At 42.5% G+C, this 26059-nt stretch overlaps 2 protein-coding genes across 2 annotated transcripts; both read right to left on the reverse strand.

Moving 5' to 3' along the window:
- Positions 1-307: 307 nt before the first annotated feature.
- Positions 308-14587, reverse strand: LOC115309195 (chymotrypsinogen B). Its single transcript, XM_040215393.2, has 6 exons — positions 14175-14587; positions 12198-12387; positions 6790-6916; positions 5448-5583; positions 4603-4742; positions 308-762 (listed from the first exon to the last, which is right to left on the reverse strand). Exons 1-6 carry the CDS (start codon positions 14245-14247, stop codon positions 556-558), a joined length of 873 nt encoding a protein of 290 aa, XP_040071327.1. The 5' UTR covers positions 14248-14587; the 3' UTR covers positions 308-555.
- Positions 14588-16075: 1488 nt separating this feature from the next.
- LOC120843924 (vitamin K-dependent protein C) lies at positions 16076-25438 on the reverse strand. Its single transcript, XM_040215405.1, has 4 exons — positions 25304-25438; positions 21847-21991; positions 18896-19035; positions 16076-16282 (listed from the first exon to the last, which is right to left on the reverse strand). Exons 1-4 carry the CDS (start codon positions 25436-25438, stop codon positions 16076-16078), a joined length of 627 nt encoding a protein of 208 aa, XP_040071339.1.
- Positions 25439-26059: the final 621 nt, after the last annotated feature.

Below are 26059 nucleotides of genomic sequence, written 5' to 3' on the forward strand. Positions count from 1 at the left end.
ACTTTAGCCTGCGGGTGTCTCTCAATATACTGTACGTTTGTTTCAGGCCTTTCTTAACTAAGAAGATCCAGATTTTATGCAGATACAAGGTGAATGACTCGCAGAACTTAGATGGGCGTTCTCTAAAACAACGCCCTCCTGAAGTACTTTAATAAGCAAGTCCTATATAAAGGAACGTTTCAAGGTGTGTTTTCAGCAGTACTTTACTAATTATCTTTTTAAAATACACAACGTAGCAGGTAAGTGTTAGCAACATCTTTACAGTCAATAAAACTATCCGGCTTATATTTCTGCGTAGCACAAAGGGGCAATTTTCAAGATGTTTTATTCCAACTTAACAAGAAAACAAAAAGGCCGTTTTTTTATTTATACCGGTGGCGTCTTCTGTTCAATTTTTGTAATGAGGTACAACTCTTATAAAAATACATTCAGAATTGTTGAATTTGGTATTGTTTTATTGGCACTGACCCCAAAATTTCACCGACATGCCATAATACAGTTACTTAAACACAGTTATGACACCAAAAAATTTACCAAATGCATCGGCTATAAATATTAAGCTAGATCGCAGATTTTCTTTTTCTCGGACTTTCCTTGTGAGTTTAGGTAAGTACTAATGAAATCGGTAATAAAATGAGAAACTTTTGTATTAATCAGGGGAAGGTGCTCAAAGCCTCCAAGGTGTGGGCCATCTGAGACGATGCCGTAGAGTGTCCAGGTCGTTCCGTTTCTGAGCCCCACAACCGGACCTCCGCTGTCTCCCTGCATCGGAAGATGAATGTTGTTTTAAAAACACAATTTAAACAATGAGCTGAACTGGTACATTACAAAACGCGTTACACTTTAGGTGTTCCGTTCGACACACATTACAGATTATTGAGGAACCTAAATTCACAGATTTGCGTGAATGAATAAAGTCACCAGCTCGAACTTAGAAATTATCAACGTTTCGACATCAACATTCCTGTCCGTAGTGTCCGCACCTTAAAAAAAAGAGGACCAATCACTCCCGAATCACATACACTGAATAGAATATAGAGAGCATTATAGCTGTGATTAGAATGCATTTTGGTAATTGGAGTAATACAATTTAATACTGGTCCTGTGCAATAAACTGACCGATTAAACATCAGCTGTATAAAAACTTAAAACCTACTGAGGAACTTAATTTATTCGTTCAGCCCTTCAGAGTGGAAACCAGAGTGCATTCATTCATTTATAAAATGTTCCGGGTGACATGTGATATATAAACTTACAATATATTATTTTGCAAAAACAGTTAAGACAAATCCAGCAGCAAACTTGATTATTGCGCGTATTCAGACGCAGCGCTACAAGAAAGCTAGGGAACCGATATCGCCCTTTTCATATTTTGTGAAATTTGTTTTTCACAAGTGTTTATAAAATGACATCAAAGATAAATAGTAGCTTCGCTTTAATTTTCCTCGGAATACAAGTTTTCAGCCTCGTTGAATGTACGATTAAAGGAGTGTAGTCGCAGGAGAGAGAAATTATTCAATTCATTAAAGCGGAAAAAAACAAGAACCACGGAAAGAATTAGAAAAAATTCTTCCCGTTGTTCTTGACTTTTTAGGCGCTTTTCAAATTTAAGAGATGCCAACTTGCCCAACTACAAATTCTTCGACAATTCTGCTTTACACGAATGAATAATTAGCAATATTTGCCTGATTTTATCCTTCTCAGTTATATATGAAAACCAATGAAGACTTCTAAAAATAAAGCACCAGTTGTTTGCCCTAAGGAACAAGCAAATTGGGGAAAAAACATATCCTGTCGAGTATGTGCTTTTACGCTTTGAATAAGGTAACATAAATTGAGGTAAAATGAGACGCGGGGCAAAATGCAACAGTTTGTGTTTAGCGACTGTTATTCCCTGGACAAAGCGTTGGAGCACCTTGAAACTTCACACAGAGGTACCGTCACCTGTACACTTCGCATGTGTAAAAATTGAAAGCTATCGGCAAGAATGTTCCAGAGAAAATAAATGCAGAAGTAAGGTTGACGTGCTTACCCCCCGCCAAACTTCGCGCAAAATTCAGCGCCAGTTTCGCTTCGAGACGTACACCCCAGTTGGCACCGACTACTATGTCAAGGTAAGCTCTAATTTATTGGTACACTTTATTAGTCCCATGCGAGCCGAATTATAGCAATCTGTGGTTGCGTTTTTTAACAAAATAATTATTTACGTGACGTGACACGCGAGACAGAAAACACGAGAATCTGGCATTCTATGACGCTCATATCAATAACGGACAAGTATTCTGGTTGCTTCTGAGGCATACTATTTTACTACCGGTGTCTTGGATAGTCCAAACGTATAAAAAAAAAAAGAAAAACGTTTCGAGGACACATAAGCACTTCTTATGAGTTGTGACTGCGAAAGCATGAATGTCGTTCTTCCGCTTCATTAGTTCGTCTGCGGCGTAGTGACGTGGACGGCCACGTTTCGCTACTGCCGAGGTAGCAGCCGACGGCTGAGCGCGCGCTCTCGCGAAGTGGCCGCGCCGCGCTGAGCTCGGCCGTGCAGCCTCTCCGTAGTTCGCCCATGCGGGCTCTGGGACCAGGACATCACATGTTACCGGCGGCCGGGCCGCTGCGTGCGCTGCACCGCCATGGGGAGGGCTTCTCTGGTGGCGTTTCTTGGAACCACGCCACGCGAGAGGCAATGGGAGCCTCAATCCTTGAAACCATAGTCGTGCTTTCAAGGAACCATGACTTGGTTCTTTGATACCAGGGATGGGCAGTATTTCAAATACAAGTATTTGAACTACGTATTTCAGATACTTTGTGTATTTTGCATTTGTATTTAATTACAAATTGGGTGATGTATTTGACGTGTGTATTTAAATACTAAAATGTAGGTATTTGAAATACAATTGTAGTTAAATACAATTTTGTGGGCGAAAATACATCCCTCAAATTTATTGTCACTGTCCAGAGCAGGAACAAAACTGCGTTCTGCACCGGATGCAGTGTCTCTCAATCAAGCACAAGCGTTTAGTGACTTTGTGATTACGGTGCTAGTCCAGGTCAAGAATAGTGACGAAATCGACGTTTACTGGCAGACTGGCTGAATAAGTGCCAGTACAACTTGTGCTGCTTTCCAGCCTGATTTCTATCCATATTTTTGCCTGGGCCATTCTAAATGCGCGAGTGTCCAGATTTTTGTAACTGATGCGAGTTGCAACAATAAAAATTCTCTAGCTAGTGCTCCGCGTCTTGGTCGTCTCGGTTCTTTGTTGGTTTATACCAAAATGTATTACCTATTACGTCCAAGCTGATTGCATTTTCTTGTGAATATATATCTATTACTTTACTAGAGCCTCGCACACCAACTCCCGAGTGTGCGATAAAAAATTAAAATGAGATACCCAGAAACCCGTTGCAGGTGCCCTGAAGTCGCTGACGCAAATTTTGAGGAATGTATTTTAAAAAGTATTTGGAGGAGACCAAATACATTTGGTTGTATTTCTATCTTGTGCTTAAATGATTTTTTGGAAATGTAATTAGATTTGTAATTAAATACATTTTGACGAAGTATTTTGTATTTGTATTTCGACACATATTTGCATTTATTTTGCCCATTCCGGCTTGATACCTTCGTAAAAGCTATTGTAAAAGTATGATACTATCTGACGTAGCATTTTTGGCATTTCGCCGAACGCTTCGACTTGAATCATTGTTTACTACTAGACACGAGAAAGAAGTCTTGACAATGGAAATACACTGGACCAAAATGTTACCATTCTTGAATTTCTAAGGGCCATCTTCGTTGCTTCATTCTCTTCAGAATTGAGAACGTATCAAAGCAAAAACCAGAAATAAATTGGAAGGATGAAAAATATATTAAAAATAAACAGCACGAAGGACAAACAAGTACACAAGAATCATGCTTAACCCACTGTACGTTGTTCATTATAAGTGCAGATGCAGCCGACGCTACCAGCTAGGTAATGGGACAAATCAAGGAGCGTCAAAAGTGCGAATCACTAGGCCTTTTCAGTTTATAATTTTGTTCAACGATGATAGTAAATGCACTGAAATATGAAGAACGCAAAGATTGTGCACTTTTGACATTGTTAGTTGGTCCCATTAGCTCGTAGAGTCGGTTGCGTATGGACTTAAATTAAAACTAAAAACATTGGGTTCAGCAGTGACTTAAGCTGAAAGAAGTATAGCTCACCTTAACATTTGAAAAGGAAAAAAAAAGAGATTTGATAAGATTAGAGGGAAAGAAACGAAGAAGCAAAAAAGAAAACTTAGGTGAAGTGCGAGAAAATTATAGTTAGTACTATTCAGTGTAATATCCGTTCTATCCAACAACTTTTATGAAAGAGTTACACAGTTTATTAACTAAGATACTCCTTCCCGAGGGATTGAAGAGGGAACTCCGGCGTGAAATGATTCACCTGCTTACTTAAGTGTGCGTCGAATCTGTAAATGTTTAATACATTCTTGAGCATACAATGATAGAATAGTTGAAGCGTCATCGACTTTCAGTTGTATAACGAACGCTTTACGTATTTATTATTATGGGAAGGTTCTAGGCTGGTACGGTACGTATTGAATAGAAATACGTACGTGGGAAGTAGAGGCTACATCGGTTGAAGTACAGAGGATTCTTGGGTCAGCCGTCTTGTTGAAATAATCTAAGCAACGATTGTTCGCAATTGACTTTGTTGACATCTGCTTCATGTACACAGGCTTCTTTGAAACAGCGTCTGAAATATAAAGTCGGTTAGAGCACTACCTCGAATCGTCCAAGAAAGATACGGCTTTATATAATAACTATTTGGCTCCAAAGTTATTGGTGTAAGAAGGCATTATGACTGTTCTCATCTCATTTTTAGGAAACTCAGATAGCGCTTTAACGATTCGCCGTTGATTGTCTTGGGCTGTCTTTAAAAGAGTGATACTTCAACATTTTTTTTTTGTTGACGTCCTATGCGCGAAAAAACACCGGCTCAAATATTGTCCACCCGGCCACAGGTGTCCTTTAAGGCTTAAGTTTGAATACACGGAAGCTGTTACATGTTAACTTCGGAGATCCAACATTCAATTGACTGATTAAGACAGAAAAGGCAATAATCGTGTCTGTGTTGCTCATTCGTAGAGTAAGCTTTCCTTGGTCTCCAACATGAAGGAGTATTTTGAGCTTTAACTATTCCGTATCCGGTTGTAAGCTACTGCTTTTAAAATCAGTGCAGACCAAATAACACTTCATGGCGTCCCTTGAGGATAGTTTGCTCACCATACTCTACTTTCAACTGACGTTAATAGCACATATAATATATTTATATACTCTGTTTTATGCTCATTGTTATCTAGTAAATTTTGACATTTATACACTCTTACAAACATTGTTTGTTTTTTTTTGTTTAGGCATAACATAACAAAATCAGGGGAGCAGATTTGGTGTCACTCACGATCCGCTCGTCCCCACCCCATGGCAAAAAGTTCGGTATTATCGGGAAGCTCCTCTCCGCTCCTTGGGAGGCAAACTGGCTTGACGGTGGCGCTCATCTTTACCGGTTTCTTAAGACGAATAATGGCGATGTCGTTCTGAAAAAAAAAGAATATATTTATAATTCCAGTATCTTAATAAATGAAGAGGAAGAATTACTGAGGTTATAATTTCTAAGGACGTGCAAGCTACCTCTTTTTTTTTAAGTGGCTGGCATAGTCGAGGAAACAAATAAAAAAAAACAGAGCGCACAAAAAATACAACTGGGACCAAAGGAAGAAATGGACGACCAACCTGCGTTCCTATGGCGGACGTGTCGTCTTTTGGTCTTAGCTTTTTGTGCTCCCTGTTTTTATGATAGGTGCAATACTGACATGCATCAAACCAAGCTTTTCTTTGTTCTACCAACCGATAATTAGTATTACCTACGTTGAATTCACATTCTAAACGGTGAATGTCGTTTTCATTTTAATAGACGGCGATGAATCAATCTCAGGGAGTTTAGTGGAGAAAAATCATGAACGTCACCTATGTCTGGTCTGGTGAAAAATAACGTCAAGGGTAAAAAGCTGGGCCAATTTTCTGTTCACACTTTATTCCCAGGAAAACCCCAACTGCCAGTATCTGTCGTTACTTCGCGACAACTTGTTTTAGCAAGCGCGAGAAACGTGATCGGTAAAAACAAGGAGAAGGATGAAGAAGCAGAGAAAATATACTTATATCTATCGAAAAAAAAAGAACCCAAATCCCGCAAGGACGTGCTTTCGGGTACCGTGTATTTCTGACTATAGTCCTCACCATGTGCCTAGTCCATTGGGGACAATTTTAATTGAAAAAAAAGCTTTTTTAGATAATCAGTACATGGTGCATATACCGCACGTAACATAATTCTCACACACAGCCGACATTTAGATGTGCCTGTTTGATGATCTCAAAAAGAAACTTACTTCACATATAAATGATAATTAACACACTCTGTCCTTCAAAAGAAACGTCACGGTTCGTAAGAATGAACAATATATTATAAATCATTGTATATTTCGAATCGGCAGATAGTACGCTCCCTGTAAAATTTCAACTTTTAAACATGTGTAGTTTGCGAACTATAGTCCGGAAAACCCTGTATGTAAAAGGGAAGCGAATATAGATATAAAAAAATATATCTCATGTGATTTAATTGGCAGCAATAAACATAAGTTTATTGTTGTGAGCGATGTGTCGTGACATAAAATATGTAATTTGAAAAACGAACAACACAACTAAGATTTGTGGTCAATAGCGACTGGCATCCTTTAAGCTCCTACCTCATCCTCTCCATGATAGCCTTTGCTGGCACAAATCTCTTCAGCTTCAATGGCTTGTTCTCCTTTGTCCATCCGGTTGCGAGCGTGGGATCCTAGGTGTACGCGCACTTCAGAAGAGATTTTGGTTCTGTGTGGGACAGACATTATTTTTATTTTTATTACATAAACTTATAGCGGATGAGCGGAAAAATCACGAAATGGCAACAATGCACTACAAAAATAGCGGGTCAGGCAAAACAATCATGAGCCATTCCACTCTGTGAGGGTTGATGACCAGCGAAGCTGTTTAACACACGAAACAGGCGTGACACAAAATTTTGAACAAAGGCACGAACACATGTAATGTCCTGATCGGTGGTCATAGTGACGGAAGGCACGCACATAAATGTATTATTCTCTTGGTCGGCCGCCCCGATTACATGAAGGAAACAACACACTCGCGACGGGACCGCCACCCCTGGGAGAGCGGAAGGCAAGGAAACTAGGCACGCAAGCGCATGGAACGACGACAAAGAAAGAACGGTGCGAGCGTAGACATGTCCGACGCGGGTCGCACAGCGGCAAATCTTCGAGAATCTTCTATTATCTATTTGAGAGTCTACTGATCTTTAAAAAAATGTGCCTATTGATAGCTAATCTACTGAATAGACCTACTGCTGAATTACCCAAGCATCAAGAAGAATTCATGGAATGTAAAGCTCCTTGATAAAAATGTGTTACACATCGAGTGGCTTTAATGGAATGGTGTTCCACGCGCTCAAGTGCCTGCGGCTGCGGAAGTAACTGTTCTAAAACAAAAGCCTAAACCAAATGGCATCTTCCGCGCGCGTTCGTCAACGCTTTAATTTGGTTATTTACACCGGATCTTTATGCGCGGAAGGCGTGCGCGTGCGGCACACGCGGTGGTGCGAGCGTGGAGTTTTTGACGCTCATGAAAATTCCACGGAACCCTAGCCATAAATAGCTTCGCTCTAAAATAACAGCGATATTAAATAAACAGGAAAGTTTCATATTGATAAGAGTTATGGAAAATAGACTGAACTTCTCCGACTATATTGCTTTTGAACCAGAATGTAGTTATTTACTTCCTCTGTCCGATATGGAACAGTACTTTAAAATTGTTGAGGTGTGCACCCTTTACTGGGAAGCTGAACAACTTGGTAGGACATGCAGCCTATAAAATCACACCTGCATCACCTCCTGAGATGTCTCAAATGCTAATGTGTGGAGAAAGTGCTGAAGACAACCGACCGGTACGAATCCCTGGTGTTCTCTGTCTCGAGGCGCCCGAGAATCATTCGCCCCCTGAGCATCTGCTTTCATTTCTTTTATCTGATGTGGGGCGCGCTACGTGCGACTGAGCCACTACAGATACACCCCTTTCCACCTCCCGCTTCTTTAGGGGGCATAAGGGCGATTTTGATTATTCCTTCCTTCAAATTTTTCTTCTTTGATAGATTTCATTTAGGGATCCGTGTTTGAGGTGTGCTGGTTTGAGGCGTTGTATGCACACTGCGTCCTCTTCTTCGTTTATATGAAGGATGAAGGTGTCCATTCTGTCTGTATCACTCTGAATGATCGTTTGTATTGTGGACGTAGAGACTTCCTCAGTCTTTATAGTACGAAAACGTATGTAGCATTTTCGAAATCCTCTCACGTATGGTGATTTTGTTGGACAGGCCCGAGTTGGACTGTTGTGAAGGTTTTCGAAGATTTGTCGCAGTCTCTCAATTTAATCTTCAGGTCTTGTTGAAGTTCTTTTGTCCGCTTTGAGGAAGTCCGATATTAACATGCGTGGTGTTTTATAAACTATCTCGGCGGTCGAACATCCAAGGTTTTCTTTAAGAGCTTGCGGATTTCAAGAAGCAAAAGGGGTAGTTGAAGAACCCATTCGTTTGGATTTCCGTGTGCTATGACTCGCAGACTTGTACATAACGCGTTACAAGTAATGGATTACTTATAATCGATACATTTTACTGTAATTTTGTGACGCTTCAATTACTTACTTTAAGGGAAAACGATCCTTGTACTTGAATTACCTTTTTGCTGTAATCGATCACAACATTTCCCATTACAATTTTTCTCGTGTTCTTTTCTTTTGAGGGGGGAGAGGGGTTAGATGGTGCTAGACTCACTCAACTGTGCGCAAAGGTCAATTTTTTTCCGCTATGCTTCGTTTCTTGTGTACATTTCCTTTGGTACACTGAAGAGTACGTTCGAGTATGGAAAATGGCGTTTTATCCAGCCTCCAGTGAGTAATGCATTCAAACTGCGCTCTTTTTATTTTATTATTTTTGACGCGAGAAATTGGGTGTGTTGGCGCCACTCAGCTCTAAGCAAAAACGGTCAGGGCTCTTTTTTTCTTTTCGGAACAATTGAGCACGAAAATCCAAGGAATATGTTACCATAATAAAAAAAGAAAGTGGAATGAAAAGTAACGTGGGAAGTAATCCATTACTTTAGACTAATTTTTCTATTATTATTTCATGCTGTAATTGTAATTGTAATCGCTTACTTTTATAGTGAAGAAATTGTAATTGTAATCGGTTACTTTTTTCAGTAACGTGTAGAAGTCTTGCTATGAGTACCGATGTTAGATGGCGATGAAAACATGCCAAAAGACCATTGGATTGCGGATGGTAAGGAGTAGTTCCCAGTCTGGTCTTCTAAGAATACGGTTAAGCTCTGGAAAAAGCGACGACTCGAATTACCGTCCACGGTCTGTGACGATCTCGGAAGGCCATCCCAATCTGGATACCCACATGGAGATGAAGGCGGTGGTGACAGTGGACGCAGCGATGTCCCTGCGACGATGGAAAAGGCCCGACCAGGTTCACATGAACTTTGTCAAAGCTGGCATCGGGTTGATAAGTCCCGGTCAGAGGCACGGGGTTCCGATGTACCTTGGCCTGCTGACAGGAAATGCAGGATCGTGCCCAGGTACGGACGTCTGCTTCATGAGAGGCCACACCTAACAGCACGTCATCAGCTTCTGTGTTGTCCGAATGCCCGGGCGTGACATGCTGTGAGTGGCGTCGAAGAGTTTTCGACGTAGAGGGGCAGGTACAAATGGTCGCGGCTTTCCAGCTTTCATATTGCAATTGACAATGATGTTTTCTAGAAAGGTGACGTCCTGAAGCTCCAGAGAGGATGGCGCGAGCAACGTTTCGAGCTCATAAAATTGACTTGCAGACGAGCGAGTTCTGCAGGGTCCGAGAGCGGTGGTAGCGAAACGGCGTCAATGCAGCTTGGGATATCGGCAGGGACGTTGTCCACACCTCTCACGTGTCAAATGAAAGTTGTAAATTTTGACAAAAAAACTAACTGACGTTTGCTTTTTTTTTTGTTTTGTAGTGAGTAGTGAGATCCGGCTCTGGAAATGGCTTTGGGTCAGAGGCTTATGATCTCGCCAGATGGTGAATGGTCTTCCTTGAACAAAGTGTCGAAGGGGGCGAACAGTCAAGTATGAAGCCAGCAACTCACGGTAGAACACGGTGTAGCGCGTTTGTACGGGCTTCATCTTCTTTGAAAAAAGGCGACTGGTTGCCACTGGTCATCGATGCGTTGCTGAAGTACCGCACCGACGGCGGTAGCCGAAGCATCACTCATAATCGAAGTCGGAGCGTTGTGCATCGAATGCTGCAGAAGAGTGGTCTACTCCCATGCTCGCTTCCCTTCACGAAACGCTTGCTCAGTTGCTTTATTCCAGGAAAGAGGAGAAGCAGACCGTCCACCCTTGCAGAGGAGGTCAATTGGTTGAAGCAGCTTGGCAGAGTGCGGCATACAGAATTTGTAAATTTTGATGAGACCAATGAACTGGCGGAGCCTGGTGAGTGGCGTTGGCCGCGGGAACTCTTGAATAATGCAAACTTTAGTAGGCAGAGGTGGAATGCCTGAGCTATCAACACGGTGACCAAGAATGTCCAGTTCGGGCGCTCCCAACATGCTCTTCATGGCGTTGATAATGATGCCATGTTCGGCGAGCCGTTCGAAGAGAAGATGGAGGTGGGCAGCGTGCTATTCCAAAGAATGAGCTCGCGACTAACAAGTCGTCGAAGGTATGCGAAGGCAAAGGGTAAACCCAGCGTCAGTCAAGCGTCGTGTTGCAATAGAACATAAGGTGTTGAGGTGCACAGGGCTTGTTCCGCCCTCCCCGAGGGGGCGATGGGCTTAGCCGGAGCCCTGGGGTGTGCAGACGAGAATGGAAGAATAGATGATAAGTGCGTCTTAATAATAAAGAGGAAATTGGAAGTCTGGTGGGAATTATCTATGGAGAATTGAATGACTTACAATTAACTGACACAGCTGGGGACAGGCAGCACAGAGGAAAATTGGGACTGCTTTCAGCATGGCTCCGCCCAAAGTCTCCAACTCGTTTTCCATTGGACCCAATGCCGGGGTAATTTCGACTAGGTTAGGTAAGAGGAAACTTGGCGACTCCCTCACCCGAAGAGAAGAGGTGGGGGTGATGTTTTTAGTTTCTTTTGCGCGGTTTCCCGATTGTCGTCTTGGTAATATCCCACACCGCCTCGTGATAGTCACGAAATCGCACAAGGGAAGAAACTGGCGAAAGAAAGAAATCATTTTTTTTAATTTCTAGGCTAGGTGGCGCGAGCTACCGCCCGTTATAAGGAGTACATCCTTTAGCACTTAACCTGCATCCACCCATTCATCCCCTCTCGCTCTTGTTCACGCTGCAGGTTATGCAAACGAATATTGAACTCGATCATTTCCGTCAAGGGTATTCATTGTCAATCTCATCGTTTGCGAGCACAGTTCGAGTGACACGCTACTCGTATCCAATACGGAAGCTAAATTCAACTGACGTGCTCAGAAAAGATAGAAAAAGGCTCCGACACTGTTTCTAGGTGTCACAAGCTACCGCCCATTACAAAAAGTTTCGCCACAACTCATTTATTAATCCACTCATTCATACATACAGCTTTGCTGCAAATGTTCGAGAGAGGAGAGAAGGAAAGGCTAAGACGATACGCCCTGTGTGCTAAGCCTCAACGCCAGACCCTCAACGCCGCCCAGGATCGAAGCGAGCGAAACACAAACTAAGTAATTAGGGCCAGGTGCCTCGCAGAAGCCGGCACTCGGGTCCCGTTCAAATGCGAATCCCAGCCGGAAATCGGTGACAACCTTCGCGCCTCATCCTGACCCCATGCTAGCCTTACTCGAAGCGACGCAGAAACCGTGGCACAAAAGCTCCACAAGCAGTGTATGATGTTAGGTGAAATTTTAGTGCTGCTGTTGGCGCGAAAATTCACGACACAGAGGCTGATTGAGTCAAATTTTGAGACAGAGGAGTTCAGATAGAGAACCCTTCTATCCGGAGTCGTGTGCAGTTTTTTTGCTGAAAGAAAGTCATATTTGATGATGCTTTGAGCTTAAAATGAACTTACGTGACGCAGTGTGCAGCTGTCAACACGTGCCTGTCACTGATGAGAGCGCCCCCACAGAAATGACTGAGTATGGGAGCGTTGAGGTTAATGGATGCTGCCCAAGGCCAGCTCCCTGCGACGGCTTCTTGACCGCCCACAATGCGGTCCGTGTTTGACAAAATGGGCTTGATGTCGGCTTGTCCACAGCTTCCTGGAGGAAAGCGCAAAAGAATCTTTTGCTTGGAATCACTCTCACGAAGAGTGACGTGTGGGAAGTGCTCGTTTGGTCAAAGAAAATTTTCACACACTAAAAAAATATTTCGACTGGAAAAAAAAAAAGGTTAGCCTGTCTCTTTTCGGAAACATTTATAATGACAACATTGAGTAATATAGTACGTTGTATTTTTATCCTGCTTTAACATCAATTCAATCAATTGCAAATGTGAAGCTTTTTTTATAATATATTTTTGCGTATACATCCGGAACGCGCAGGCAAGAAAATTAATCGTGCGGAGAGTGCTGCACTCTCTACCTTAGCACCACAAATTTAAATGATTACTTCCTAACAAGAGGTATCAAATCACATCAAGAAAACCTAGAACGCCTACTTTCCCGAAAAACACTTTGGAGAGCAAATCTCAGCTATCTACGGAAAGAGCCCGGCAAAAGAATAGGCGGAATTTAAGTGTGGACTTTAAAAGACGGCCAGCGCCGTGGCTATCAGAGCGACGTGGCTATCAGAGCGACGTTCCTCCGTGTGCCAAACCCCAGAAACTTCACTCTTTCATTTTGAGCCTCCTCATTTCCCGAGTTCCCTCCGTAGAATGCAGCGACGGGTTGTACCATGTGTGCTGCGGGAAAGTAGATGTCTCGGAGGCGACATATGCCCTGGGTTTCTAAAAAAGAAAAATGTAGATGTTTCTTTTTTTTTTTTTAATGCAGACAACAACTATAAAAGTTTGGATGCAGGAACCTTAAAAATTATGTGTCCAAAGTTTTTTTTTTCGGTTTTATCGGCAGGAGCGACGTAATCTCCAATTAAAATTCAGCCGCAGCGCCACCCGCTGCTGCATGCCGAGCGCTGGAGACCGCGACAGCGGAGGGTGAAGCTAACGAAGGTGGCGTCATTCGAGGGTTGAGATGACCCTTGCTCGCCGCTAGGCTGGCGCTGAGATATAGACGATGACGTCATGACAACTTTGACCAATAGCAGTTGGCATAGAGGCTCGCTGCATGCCGTGCGGGAACCGCTGGACGTTGTTTGTCTGTTTTTTTGTGTTTTTTCACAAGAAAACCACTTTAAGTTTACGTCACGCCAATTCAAGAAGGATAATCGAATTCACGGGAAAGAAGACTGTGGAATTCTGCTCCAAACTATGTTGTCACCAAAACTGCTTCAGCTTCCGTTTAAGCTGTCCGTGACTTTTTGAACGCTCTATTTTTCATCCTGACCTAACATAGACTGACATGTTAAAAAAATTCGTCGAGTCTTATTTATTTTTACAGTATTTTCGCGTACATTACTCGAACGGGCAGCCAAGAAAAACTAATCTCCTCTCGACAAGAATCCCACTGTCTGTTCTTTAATAAAACATTTATAAATAGTTGCTCTTTTACAAGTGGTGTTCAGGGCACATGGAACATGTAATTAGCTGCTGGAAGAAGACGAGCATCGGTAGTATTATTCTTATCGATGTTAATGTCTTTCAAGCACAGACACAGGCATTAAAAAATTTAGAGCTTACGAGACATCCGCGCAAAATATAAAAAGATACAGTTTATTTTAAGAGTCTGTCTCTTACTGTGAATTAACACGGCATCATCAAACACGAAGAAAATTCACATCACGCCTGCGCACACCATGAACTTACTGGGAACATTGAGGTCAAATTGGTCCGAAATTTCAAAATTGTCCTCATCTCGAATTTCAGTTTCTAAATATATTTATATACAGAAATATCCTACGAATACAAAAGGAATGCATAAACGTCATCTCACCATCGTATTGAGCTGTGGCCCGTAGAACTTGCAAAGACGCCGTGAGAACATACACAAAATACATATTTAACATTTATTTGCGTCACCACCACTACAAAATTACGCGCTGTTGAGCCAGATACTTGTTCTCTAAGGGGTGGCAGACTGCAGTATGATAGAAATGGGAATGAATGAGGTCAATCCGGTGAAGCTTCGACGCGGGCGTGATATCCCTTCCAAGGACAGCGGATATCAAGGAAATTACGTCGCCAACGAGGGCTCCGGAAACTGCTGCTCTTGTCACGTATCTTATCGCGCACAACACAAAGCATCTGCTGCGCCAAAGAACCGCTTTTGTGAATAGAAAAAAAAATTACAATTACTTGATCAAGCTGACTAAGGCTGGGCAACGCACAGTGTGCTCAGCGTAGACTACCACCCCGCCGAACCACATCGCAGATATTGATATCACGTGACTTCGGGTCACATGACGTGGTCACGTGACGTTCATTTCCACGTTAAATATAGGGGGCAATTGAAGTGACGCGTCTTCGTGGCAGTTTTCCGTGACAATTTCTTAACGAAATAGAAATAATAAAACACATATAGTGTTAAAAAAGGAACTTATCTTTCCCTTGCCGCATGTATATACTGGAAATAAACTGCGGCGACTAAATAACCAGTAAAACATGTAAACAAAATAAACCACGCGCTGCGTTTCTTAAGATGTCAGTGACCAAACAGGATGTTCTCGCCACTTACGGCCGCCATAACGGGGTGCGATAGATATTTCCGGTTCTCCAATGTTTACCTTGCGTTTGCGTGGGTGCGCGACGACTCTTGGTTTACCAGCGAGCAATTGCACGAAAGCTATAAGCTCTAAAAATGCCACTATCTTGTGTTTTTTTTGTGTTTTTTTTTTAGTTACCGTTGCGCACCGGCACGGCCAAAATGTTTTAAGCGAAGTTATTTCGATTATCTGGAGACGAGCGACGCCACCGACGCCGGGGGGCTTCGGTGATCGCAGCTACGCAGACGGTGCTCGCCTACTTCAATCTGCTGCCGACAGATGGCGCAACGCGACAAACGGGAATATGCGGCGCCAGCGGACCCTCGACCGAGCGTCCCCCTAGAACGATAGTTGCCCATCCGGGTCATTACTGCATGTATAAATGCATGCTGACAGGGTGCTCTGTGGAAAAAAATATCAATACCAATTGCAAGTCAAAACATTAGGACATTGTGTATTAGTGATACTCGCGTCAAGCTGAAGTAATAGTGATACTCGCGTCACGCTGAAGAAAGCCTAATAAAAGCTTTATGCAGATTGTCTGATAAAACCAATACCCAACTCACGTACCCCTGCGGGGAAACTCTGCGCGTATCTTCGGAGTCTATGGGTGGCAGGTGCCCATCGTCAATACCCTGCCGTTCACGAAGTAGTTGCACGGGTTTAAGGACTTACAGGTTTTAAGTCGTTCTCAGGTATGTAGACCAGGTGGCTCGAATAGATATTTGTGAAAACGCGAACGTGATATTTTTTGCATATACGTCGTTTCCTTGAGGAACCAGTGCCTTTCATTTTCACACATGGGACCAGAAAGGCATGCCAGGTTCGTATAAGAAAATTTTAGAAAGTACCGTAGTTAGTCCTCGGCGGTGACACTTTTTAACTACGCGCTACTCACTGCGCGCTCACAAGCAAACAAAAACAACGGCAAATCGAAAGCGGCATACTCGTTCCGAAACTTCGGTCAGGCTTGTTTTTGTTTACCTCCACACACCCTGTAAGTGCCTTGACAGAAAAAGGCACTGTCCTTACATAGCAATGCGTGATCCACGATCTGAGAAAAAACCTACATTACGAACAAAGCATGGCGCTCGTTTTTTTTATGACGGAATTCGGTAACTTTATTATTGATCTAGGAAGACTTGCAGATCTTCTGGAGGGTTTGCCTGCTAGACTTTGGGTTTATGTAGGGTAAGATGAATTTCGTCATGTAATAGGACACCTTCGTGAAGTACATGGGGTCATCATCTTGTCCACAGACCTCTGGTCCCCCGACCACCACTCCGTGGATGGTCCAAGTTTCGTTCGAAATGCGCACCACGGGTCCGCCGCTGTCACCCTGAAAGGACACGTTAAAACAGGTCCAATGCATATTCAGTAATTATGGAAGTATAAGGCAAGAAGCAGGACTCCGGTGAACCAGTGAAGGCGAGCACTTAAATGCGTTTTTTTTTTTCCTCTGGTACAGGTCGGCATTATTAAACTGAAGGCACAGTTTTTGCAGTGGAATTCGAAATTGCGTGTCGAAATGAAAAAAAAATGCTGCTCCCATTTGTGTAAGTCGTCAGGTTCTTATTCACCAATTTGCTCAGCTTAAAGGAGCTGTGCAACAATTTCAGGGCTTTGCTTAAATAATTGTGGAAGTTGATGCCTGACACTTCTGCAGTGAACTACAGAAAACAGATTTTGCCTGGATACCCTAGTTTTTACTTAAAAAAATGAAAAAGATCCAGGTTTTTGCCGCCTCTCAACTCGTGCATCGTCTTCCGGGTCACGTGCACAGTGACGTCACTAGAGTAGGCGCGGAGTTCCGGAAAAGTTCTCTCTTTAGAGCCATCAGCGAGCAGCGAGAACTCATCCGCTGCCGACCGCGTGACCACCCGTCCTTGCCAGTGTGGCGCTGTCCCCCTCCCCCTCCGGCTTCTGGCGGCTGTTCGCGGTTTTGTGGACCTAGGATAGATGGCGCCACTAAAACTCCGTATAATAAAAGTTTTGTCGATGATACCAGGGTGTTGACGCATTTATATATATGTTGGAACGACAAGATTTGTAAAAAGAGTTACCTTTTATCGAGCAGGTATTCGCACAACTTGCTATCTTTCTTACAACGACCCAAGTGACGTCACGCCGCTTGTTTCTCATGGCCGCCGCTCGTGGCTGCAGGTCGGGAAATATTCCAAGTTTTGCCTCGCTATTACGCGGCGGAATCGCAACATTGCGATGAAAAGAGGTGTGTTTTCTGCCATTTGTGACACAGTGAACAATATCAAAAGCAGAAAATGCCAATTCCTTCAACGTTAAAATCGTTGCACAGCTCCTTTAAGCACGTACCAATTTACGTGCTTAAGCTGACCACTACTATCAAGTCTTTACAAATCAAGTAATTACAAACGAACACATTCTTACCCGAATTCTGCATTTCGGGGATAAAATTTATGCATTAAATTTTGAACGTAAAGGTTTACAAAATACAAGTTACTCAACGCTGGGAGAATGAAACCGCAGCTTTTCAAGTTGATGGATTGGTTTGTTTCAATGCTAACCATGTTATTAGATGATTGGTGTATTTTCGGCACATATAAGTATTTTATACTTTGCATCCTAACCGATTCGGAGCACAGTAGCTGTCGTACCGTTAGACATTACTCCACTGCAATGCCCTACTTTCGGAAAATAATGCGAAAATTGACATTTTACTGTTGCATTTCCGTCATTTCGCTATTTATAACCATGTAAAAGCGTACAGTTATTGCGCTAAATATTAACTACTCCTCTATAGAATCTTTGCCACGAAAACAATATATTTTTAGCCTCTATAAAGAAAGGAGGAGGAGCGAACGACAAAAGTGAACTAGAGAACCTGAATTATTGAGAGTTGCCAACTGCTCGATCGGAGTCATGTGGTCTATGGGCCGCATTTGCTATACGAGCTGCGAGGTGGTGACGAAAGCGTTGGTCGTTTGGAAGTGTCTCTGCCTTTCTTCCTGCTTTCCTCCTCGCCACGCTAAAACACAGCGCATGCGCACTTCCGACCAATCGGCGTATGAGGTGTCCGCCAATAAATTGCAAACACTACTCCATGGTTTGAGGTGGACCCTCTCTTCTATCTAGGCTCCCTAAGGGGAACCTCCGATACCATACGAGGACCGCGGTCATTCTTTGAAACACATATTGTCATCTGGAGACATGTATCAAACGGCGTTATGAAAACTGACCACAGTCGTGGCATGACGCTAATTTTAGAAATTGTTTGGTTCGCTTCACTCCCCCGATCTTTGTTACGGCAGTAACCCCTTTTGTTAATGTTGCAGGCTATACTCTTTAGAATATACTCTTTAGAGTATAATATTTGCGACGCATGTTTGCATACATAGTATATAGTCGAATTAAGGAACTTTAAAATTTCGCTTAATTGATTTCATAGAACGGAATGGTTGTACTGCCTTCTTGTTAACGTAAAATACCCTATTTTTATGTGACAATAAGAGTAAAAATGAACGCACAGCAATAGAACGGTTTATTAAACCTCCCCTTGTAATGTTCGATGCGCTGAGGCCAATGAAAATGATTTTTTAAGGGTGGACCGGAAAATGTTCACTAAATTATTACTTCCATACGATGAAACCTTTTAGTTTTATTGCTACTTATCCCAACGTTAGATAATTTTGTTCCATGTCAAAACTACAAGAAGGGATAAAGCTTAATTGATATAGATTAGACGTGAAATCACATCTATTTAGAAAAGCTAAACATTCTAAGCATTCATGTATGCCTATGTCAGCTTTTTAAACGTATGTATTCTAAAGGTATGTAAAGGTATGCTGAACGTTATAAACGTCCATGTACATGTACGTTAGTTTTCTGAACGTAAAAGAACGATTTTTTGTTTGTGTACAAACAGAGTTATTAAAGTAGACAACTAAAGGATAACCGATTTTTAAGATTTTCTTACTTCACACGAAGATCCATAGTCATGTATTCCGCAAAGTATACTTGGTGGCACCATTCTTCCGCTGTGACCTCGGCAGGCTTCGGTGCTTATCACTCTCGTCATGGTTTGCTTCAAGTGATTCGATTCACTTTTGACCCTAGCTGTCTTGAAATAAATGTGCACTGTATTAGTTGCAATCAAAACATAACCACATCCAGGGGCGGACGCAAGTATTTCTAGAGTAGGGAGTCAGGTGTTGATCAGCGTATCATATGACTAAGCCCCTCCCCCCTCGGTTTCCACGAACTAAATTTTTACACATGCAGAATTCAGGAGGGGGGTCAGGACATACGGAACACCCCCCCCCCCCATTTTTTTTTCTGAACCCGCCCCTAATCATATCTTTCTTTTTTTTATGGTGAGAAAAAATTCCATTAAAGTGCGACTATTTTTCCTTAGTACAGCCGACATTACCACAATAGAATTCTGATCATATTATTTCTAAAACAATATCGTTTGATCACAAGGACGAGCGGGCTTATTTTGACGTTGAGGCGAGAAAAGTTAGTTACAATTACGGGCAGGTGATATTGCTCTATCACCTCTTTTCACATAAAAAATGTTATAATTAGACATATATATTGATGGTGAGAAGTGGTTTATCAATGAAGGCACAGCATGTTTTCTACGAGCGAAAAGAAAAATACGAATGTACGTAACTTCTACCACCGCTATATTTCTATATATCATCCCCTATATAACATCCCAGACAAGGTTAGCTTCCAAAATTGTTCTATTGTCTAAAGTCCTATTATTGTTTCCTGCTGTGCATTGCGGCCTGTGGGTAGCTTTTTCCCTCGGTCCCAGCCATCAATGAATTGAAATAAAAGGATGTATTAATCTTAATATTATGTTCTCCATAATATTCAGTTTTAAGCAAAGCAAGTCACCCGGTATTGATGGGATTCGTCTCTCTGACCTGCAAAGAGACTATGGCAGTCTGAAAACGGTCCTTCTTTTTATGTTGAACAGCTTTATTGAAGCTAAATTCATCCCCGACAACCTCAAAACGTCAATAGTGCGTCCTTTATACAAAGTTGGTGCCAAAAATAATATCGAAAATTATCGACCTATTTCTATACTGCCGATCATTGCGCAGGTACTTGAAAAGCATATATATCGTATAATGACATCGTTGATAGACAAATTCAACGTACTGTCACCTACACAATTTGGATTTGTGCAGGGGAAGGGCACACAACTACTGCTTGAAGATTTCGCTGACAAACTTTACTCTGCTTTCGATCATAACCTGTCACCTAAACATTGTTCTTAGACCTGTTCAAAGCATTTCACACTGTCCGTCACACGTTACTTTTGAAAAAATTGTACAGTATAGGCTTCCGGGGCTCTTTTTTTTCTTTTTTGAAAATTATCTTGGTAATCGCTCTCAGGTGGTGTCTGCCGGTGGTATCCAAAGCTCTCGAACTACACTAAAAGCAGGTGTGCCGCAGGGTTCAATTCTATCACCCCTTTTGTTCAATATTTTTGTCAACGACATCAACGAATCTTTACCAGGATGTAAAATATACCAGTATGCAGACGACACACTAATCATGTCGCAACACATTAATTACTTAGACTCTATCCGCCGATTGCAACGTCACGCGACTGCGCTAATGAACGGGTTTGAGAGAAACCTTATCTCGGTAAATGTAAAAAAAAGCTAGACTGGTATGCTTCCACAACCCACTCAAAACAGCCAGGCTTAATTTTCTATTAGTTTTGCACTCATCAGCTTGCACTGAGTGCAACTGCGTTCCTTTAGAATATGCTGATAATGTTAAGTACCTTGGAATATTTTTTGATAGTAGCTTGAAATGGCATGTTCATATACCTTATATATGCAAAAAAACTGAGAAGCGCCAGCTGTCTCTTGTATAGGTCTAAATGCTTTATGCCACTTTCCATTCGAAAATCAATAGCACATGCCCTTGCGTATAGTGTCCTCCGCTACGGCATCACTGTTTTTGGGAATTGTTCAGCTTTCTCGAAAATGAGAATAGACTCCCTCCTGAAAGCAATTCTTAAGAGCGTTTCTTACAAGCTACAAGTGCCTGCCGACACCACCCATTTTCGATCTTCTTGAACTTCCTAACTGTCAAACGCTATACGTTCATACTGTTGCATTGCGGCATTTCTGGAGCAACGAATTTAAAATAGTTAGTACTCCCTCTCGTGTCCTGCGTCATGTGCAGCCTTATGAAATTCCCCGTGTTCATACTCGCTATGGCGAAAGTACGCGCGCATCTTATGTTCCGCAAATTTTTTCTCAACTGCCGCCTGAGCTTCTGTCTATTACTTCACTGCGAGCAGTCAAAAAGGCTCTCAAAAGTATCTTTCTGTGAAGATCTTCGACTGAGCATCGATGCATGGCCTGCGTATTTTATTTTTTTTTTTTTTTTTTATGTTTTCTTTTATTTCGTTTATATGTATTCTTTTTGTACGTTACACATATGCGTATGCGATTATTTCTATTCAGGTTTCCTTATCATTATTCAAGTTTAAAGCTAGCGGTAACATATACCGCAGCTTCTACACATATTACATGTTTAAACAGAGCTATTTTTAAGATATCTAAATTAGTAATATTTTCTTACAATTCAAGAATGTCCAGAAGTAAGTCGTTATTATCGGTCTTATAGTTTGATATTGGAAAGTGACATAATAGGCATAACAGCCCTGAATATAATGCACGAGCGGTTACACTTGACGGCGAAACGCGCTAAGGAGCGTGAAGGAAAAGCGGCGTACTTCTGCCAGGTAACGCTGGTGATTGTGCGAGTGGTTTTACTGCCTGCTATTCAAAAGTTATATTAAATAATTTCTACAATTGTACTTGCTTCAATTAATGAACGGGGGTAGTGAAAGCATTCCGAAAGTGGTGGCAAGTGACAGCTCGCAGCGCTTACCATCGGTGTGCCCCCAGCCTGTGACGTAAACTTCAGAATCTTCGGCAAGTTCTTCGTAATTCCGAGGCAAGCACACTGGTTGTATTCTGCTGGACATGAGTACGGGCTGCTTGAGTTTGATAATTGCGATGTCGGCCTTGAGACTCTAAAACAGCAGGCGAAACGTCAGTATTAATTATTTTTTGTATTTTACAATTGTCAACATGACAAATTGTAATAAATCAACCTAGAGTCGTCTATTCTTCTCATATTGAATTGCGTTTTTATACAACTCAGATATATAGGAGACCATCTTACAAAGAACACACAAAAAACAGCATAATGCAGGGATCAGCTCAAAATCCCGAAACATTTTAATGGCGGCAAGAAACAATTGATTTGGTTTCCAAGGTAAAATTATTGTACAAAAACACAAGCTGAGCATTGATTATAACGCAATTAAATGCAAAGGTGCAAGTGAGCTGGACAAGAATGACGAAAATAATCCCTGGAGAAGGGGAAGAAGAGGGGCAAAAGACAAACACAAATCTCCAAACACAGCTAGGTGACTGGTGCGCGATTGAAAAAATCCGCCTGGTCCGGGTATCGAACCTGGGACCTCTCCACATGGAGAGGTCCCGGGTTCGATACCCGGACCAGGCGGATTTTTTCGGTCGCGCACCAGTTACCGAGCCGTGTTTCGAGATTTGTGTCTGTCCTTTGTCCCTCTTCTTCCCCTTCTCCAGGGATTATTTCCGTCACAAGATGAGCACTTTTCATAGACCTCACTTTTCAGTTCAAATGAAGTAAAACCCTCATCATCATTATTATTTATTTTCTTTGAGGGCCCTTGGGCATTATACAAGGGGATGGCAATAAAACGAAAAAGTGCTGAGAACACAAATATAACACCGTAAGCTAGTTAGCTAAGTAGCTAGAAAGAGGGTAATGCATTCAGCGAATTTATTAGAGTCCTTTGTAGAAACGATGTTGTGTGGTAGTGAATTCCAATCCTTGATATCCAGAGATGGTGTGAAAGTCTGGTAAGAAACAGTCAACGATCAAATTCAACGTTATTTACACGGGTGACCCAAACGAGGGAAAATACTACAGGAGCTCAGAGTAATGATTCCATAAGGTGGGTATTGTGATAGAAAATTTGATGAAGGAGAAAGAGGCGTGACACTCGGCCGCGAAGGGAAATTAAATAAAGGTTTGTTGATTGGCGTAATTTTGATGATCTGGTATATGTTGAGTAGTTATTGTGAATGTAAAGAAGGGCTCAGTGTTCAGCGGATTCTATATGATTTGTGAGGTATCACTGCAATGGAGACCATATAGATTAGGCATATTCGAACTTGGAACTTATAAGAGTAGACTACGCTAGTCGTTTTAGGGAGGGTGTAGCAAGTTTGAGGTTAAAGCGCAAATACCCGAGAGTACGGTTAGTATGAGCAATAACAGATGTTCTTTGAGAAGTCAATGGTAGGCCAGAAGTGAGATAAACACTCAGGTATTTAGAAGATCAGAAGACTGTTGCTTGTGTGTTAGCAGGAAAGTACGAAACTGAACTGTTATGCAAAATGTTAAGCAGAATGTTTGAATTAAATAGAGAAGATAGAAATATTATTCAATGGTAAGGACTATAAATAAATTAAAACACTCAGATGAATGAGCATAACTGTTTGAACACAAGACACTAAACACTGCTTAAAGAATATAGCGATGCGTGAAAACGGCAGCCCATTGAAACAAATGAACGAACAACTGGCGAAAAAAATAAAGGATAACAAATATTTTAGCTTGAAAAAGGTGAGGTCCAACTAGCAGATGCGTCAAATAAGGTTTTCTATTCAAGAAAATAAATCAGAGAAGATGTTGAGTCAACTGGAGTAGTAAGTTTGCTGAGATATTGCTGTTTTTCACATATACGACAGGAGGAAATGATACAACTCCTCGAACAGGGTAATACATTTTATTTCTGAAAAAAAAAATTAAACAAGCAGTTTTTACTGGGAAGTTCGAGCAGATAAATTAATACACTGGTTCAAAAATATTTTTTTGTGTGTCCATGAAACAAGGGATGGGGGTGGGTGAAGCCACACAGAAATGACGCGAAAGCAACGACTTAATTAATATTTTCGACATTTTTAAACTGTAGCCAAACTAATACGCTTCGCAAGTTGTCTCATTTTCTTCTTCTGCGCATGAGAAAGGAAGTAGTGGTGACGTCAGAACGCCGAGCCCTGATTGGCTGATCGCGACCCCCTATCTGAGCGTCGTCTGCTCCTTTGCAACGTCGTCTGCTCGCAAAGTCGTCTGCGTCTGTCTTACCTTTCCTGCGACTTTCGGAAGTGCAGGTCTTTACGAGCGAGCTCGACTTCGCCTTTCAGAGAGGGCAGACGAAATAACTCGAGCGGCACGTTGTTTTTGTCTAACAACTAGCAGACGCGCATCAAGGAGGGAAGTCAAAGGACTCACTGGCGAGGTGTCCCGAGGCGCCGAGGTTTATTTGCTAGGAACCGAGAGTAAGCGTGTTAGTGCCCGCAAGTTCCTTCCCAAATACTTTTTCCCTCCTTTCGTGTGTGGCGAGACCCCTCATTCTTTAACGGCGTCGGCGGGTTAGCGCAGTTAACGTCGTCTGCTTTACGTCTGCTAGTCAAAGCGATGGCTGCTTACCTTTCCTGCGTCTGTCGGAGATTCACCGCTTTTTCACCGGCGAGTCACCGCTGCCTCGGGAAACAAGGAGATAACAAGAGGAAGGAATTGACCTCTTAATCTAAAATTGATATCAGCGATCAAAGTATAATGCGGGAAGGGTTCACAAGAGGTCGCGCGGGCATATTCCAATCAGCACGCCAGCCGGTCGTGGGCAGACGGTCGCCGAGTCGCGGAGTGCCTGCTAGGCCTAACTGCCGTACTCGCTTGGTCGTGTTCGGTGGAATCGTGGCCGTCGGAGCTTTTCCCGGGTGTTTGTGGATCCAGCGTTCTTGTTCGTCGTGGTCTGTTTCAAACACTTTTTACTTTTTTCCTGCTGCTTGAAGTCGAGACGCGTGAAAACCGCCCGTAGAAAAATAAACGTCCGTGGGTCGTCGCGACCGCGACGCTGTCGGCCATGCTCATTTGATCGTAAGAAGTGCGTAAGACAGCTTTGGAGCTGTCGTAGGATTTCGTCGTAACCTGCGCAAAACTTACGAAAATTTCGTTTCGTGAATACGAATTTATTGTTAAGTTTTGCCTTACGCACATTTTTCGCGTAAGATCATTTCGTGAATCTGCCTCTGCACTTCCGAAAGTCGCAGGAAAGGTAAGACAGACGCAGACGACGTTGCGAGCAGACGACGTTGCAAAGGAGCAGACGACGCTCAGATAGGGGGGCGCGATCAGCCAATCAGGGCTCGGCGTTCTGACGTCACCGCTACCCCCTGCGCAAGAAGCAGACGAACTTGCCCTCCGCATAAATTGATTATCGTCTCACCGTTTTTCGGCGCTCGTTGTAGTCTGCATGAACGCAAATCTCATCCACTTCCGCCCAAACCTCGTCGTGTTCATCAACGTCGTTTCTGTGGTTTCCCAGCTGTACCTTCATTAAGCGCTGGGCTTCTAACGGCATCTTAGCAGAAGAAAGAAGCATCAAAAGAAGTTATGTATATTTTAACTCAATAATTATGACCTATATGTCAGGAAGATAATAACCTAATTGTACGTCACGCCGTTAATTTCTTATTTTAGTGAATGCCGATGTCAGAGCAAATCGCTTCTTTCACCTCCATCGATCAATTTCTACTGTTACATTACTGCTCATCTTTCTATGAGTAGCAAATTGCTTTGAGTTAGCCACGCGCAATTTTTGCCGAATTAAACAAAATATGTATTCCGGTCATTATTGACAAAGTTTTATAATGCACAGGAGGCGGTATACTAGAAGGGTTCGTTTAAATTCGCTCGAGATATTTAAGGTCTTGTAAGGTTGCAAGTTCACGCCTTTGGACCACGTAACACAATGACGCCACGTCACCTGACGTCGTTCTACGTGGTTAGGCGACACCGCAACGCCACGCGTCATGGAGTATGCGCGGAAAGCACGGACGGACCGATGGACACATCCCTGGTGCAGTCATGGACTACGTAAGGAAGCAGGGCGTGGTGGATCCGGGAGATCTAGTTATCTCTGCGCAGTCAGATTCCGGTATTAGCCGATAAGAATACCAAAGAGAAAATCACAAACTGACTG

This window comes from Ixodes scapularis, unplaced genomic scaffold (genome assembly GCF_016920785.2).
Source record: "Ixodes scapularis isolate PalLabHiFi unplaced genomic scaffold, ASM1692078v2 ptg000890l_1___fragment_3__unscaffolded, whole genome shotgun sequence".
Classification (NCBI taxonomy): Eukaryota; Metazoa; Arthropoda; class Arachnida; order Ixodida; family Ixodidae; genus Ixodes; species Ixodes scapularis.

What these genes read in the sequence shown, in the direction of transcription:
- LOC115309195 (XM_040215393.2), bottom strand. Translation starts at nt 14,247, where the DNA reads ATGTTAAATATGTATTTTGTGTATGTTCTCACGGCGTCTTTGCAAGTT. An exon ending in ACAGCTGCACACTGCGTCAC is followed by an intron (nt 6,917 to 12,197) that starts GTAAGTTCATTT and finishes TGTCCCACACAG; the next exon opens with AACCAAAATCTCTTCTGAAG. An exon ending in GGGGTGGGGACGAGCGGATC is followed by an intron (nt 4,743 to 5,447) that starts GTGAGTGACACC and finishes TTTATATTTCAG; the next exon opens with ACGCTGTTTCAAAGAAGCCT.
- LOC120843924 (XM_040215405.1), bottom strand. Translation starts at nt 25,438, where the DNA reads ATGCCGTTAGAAGCCCAGCGCTTAATGAAGGTACAGCTGGGAAACCAC. An exon ending in AGGCTGGGGGCACACCGATG is followed by an intron (nt 19,036 to 21,846) that starts GTAAGCGCTGCG and finishes ATTTCAAGACAG; the next exon opens with CTAGGGTCAAAAGTGAATCG. An exon ending in ACTATGGATCTTCGTGTGAA is followed by an intron (nt 16,283 to 18,895) that starts GTAAGAAAATCT and finishes GTGTCCTTTCAG; the next exon opens with GGTGACAGCGGCGGACCCGT.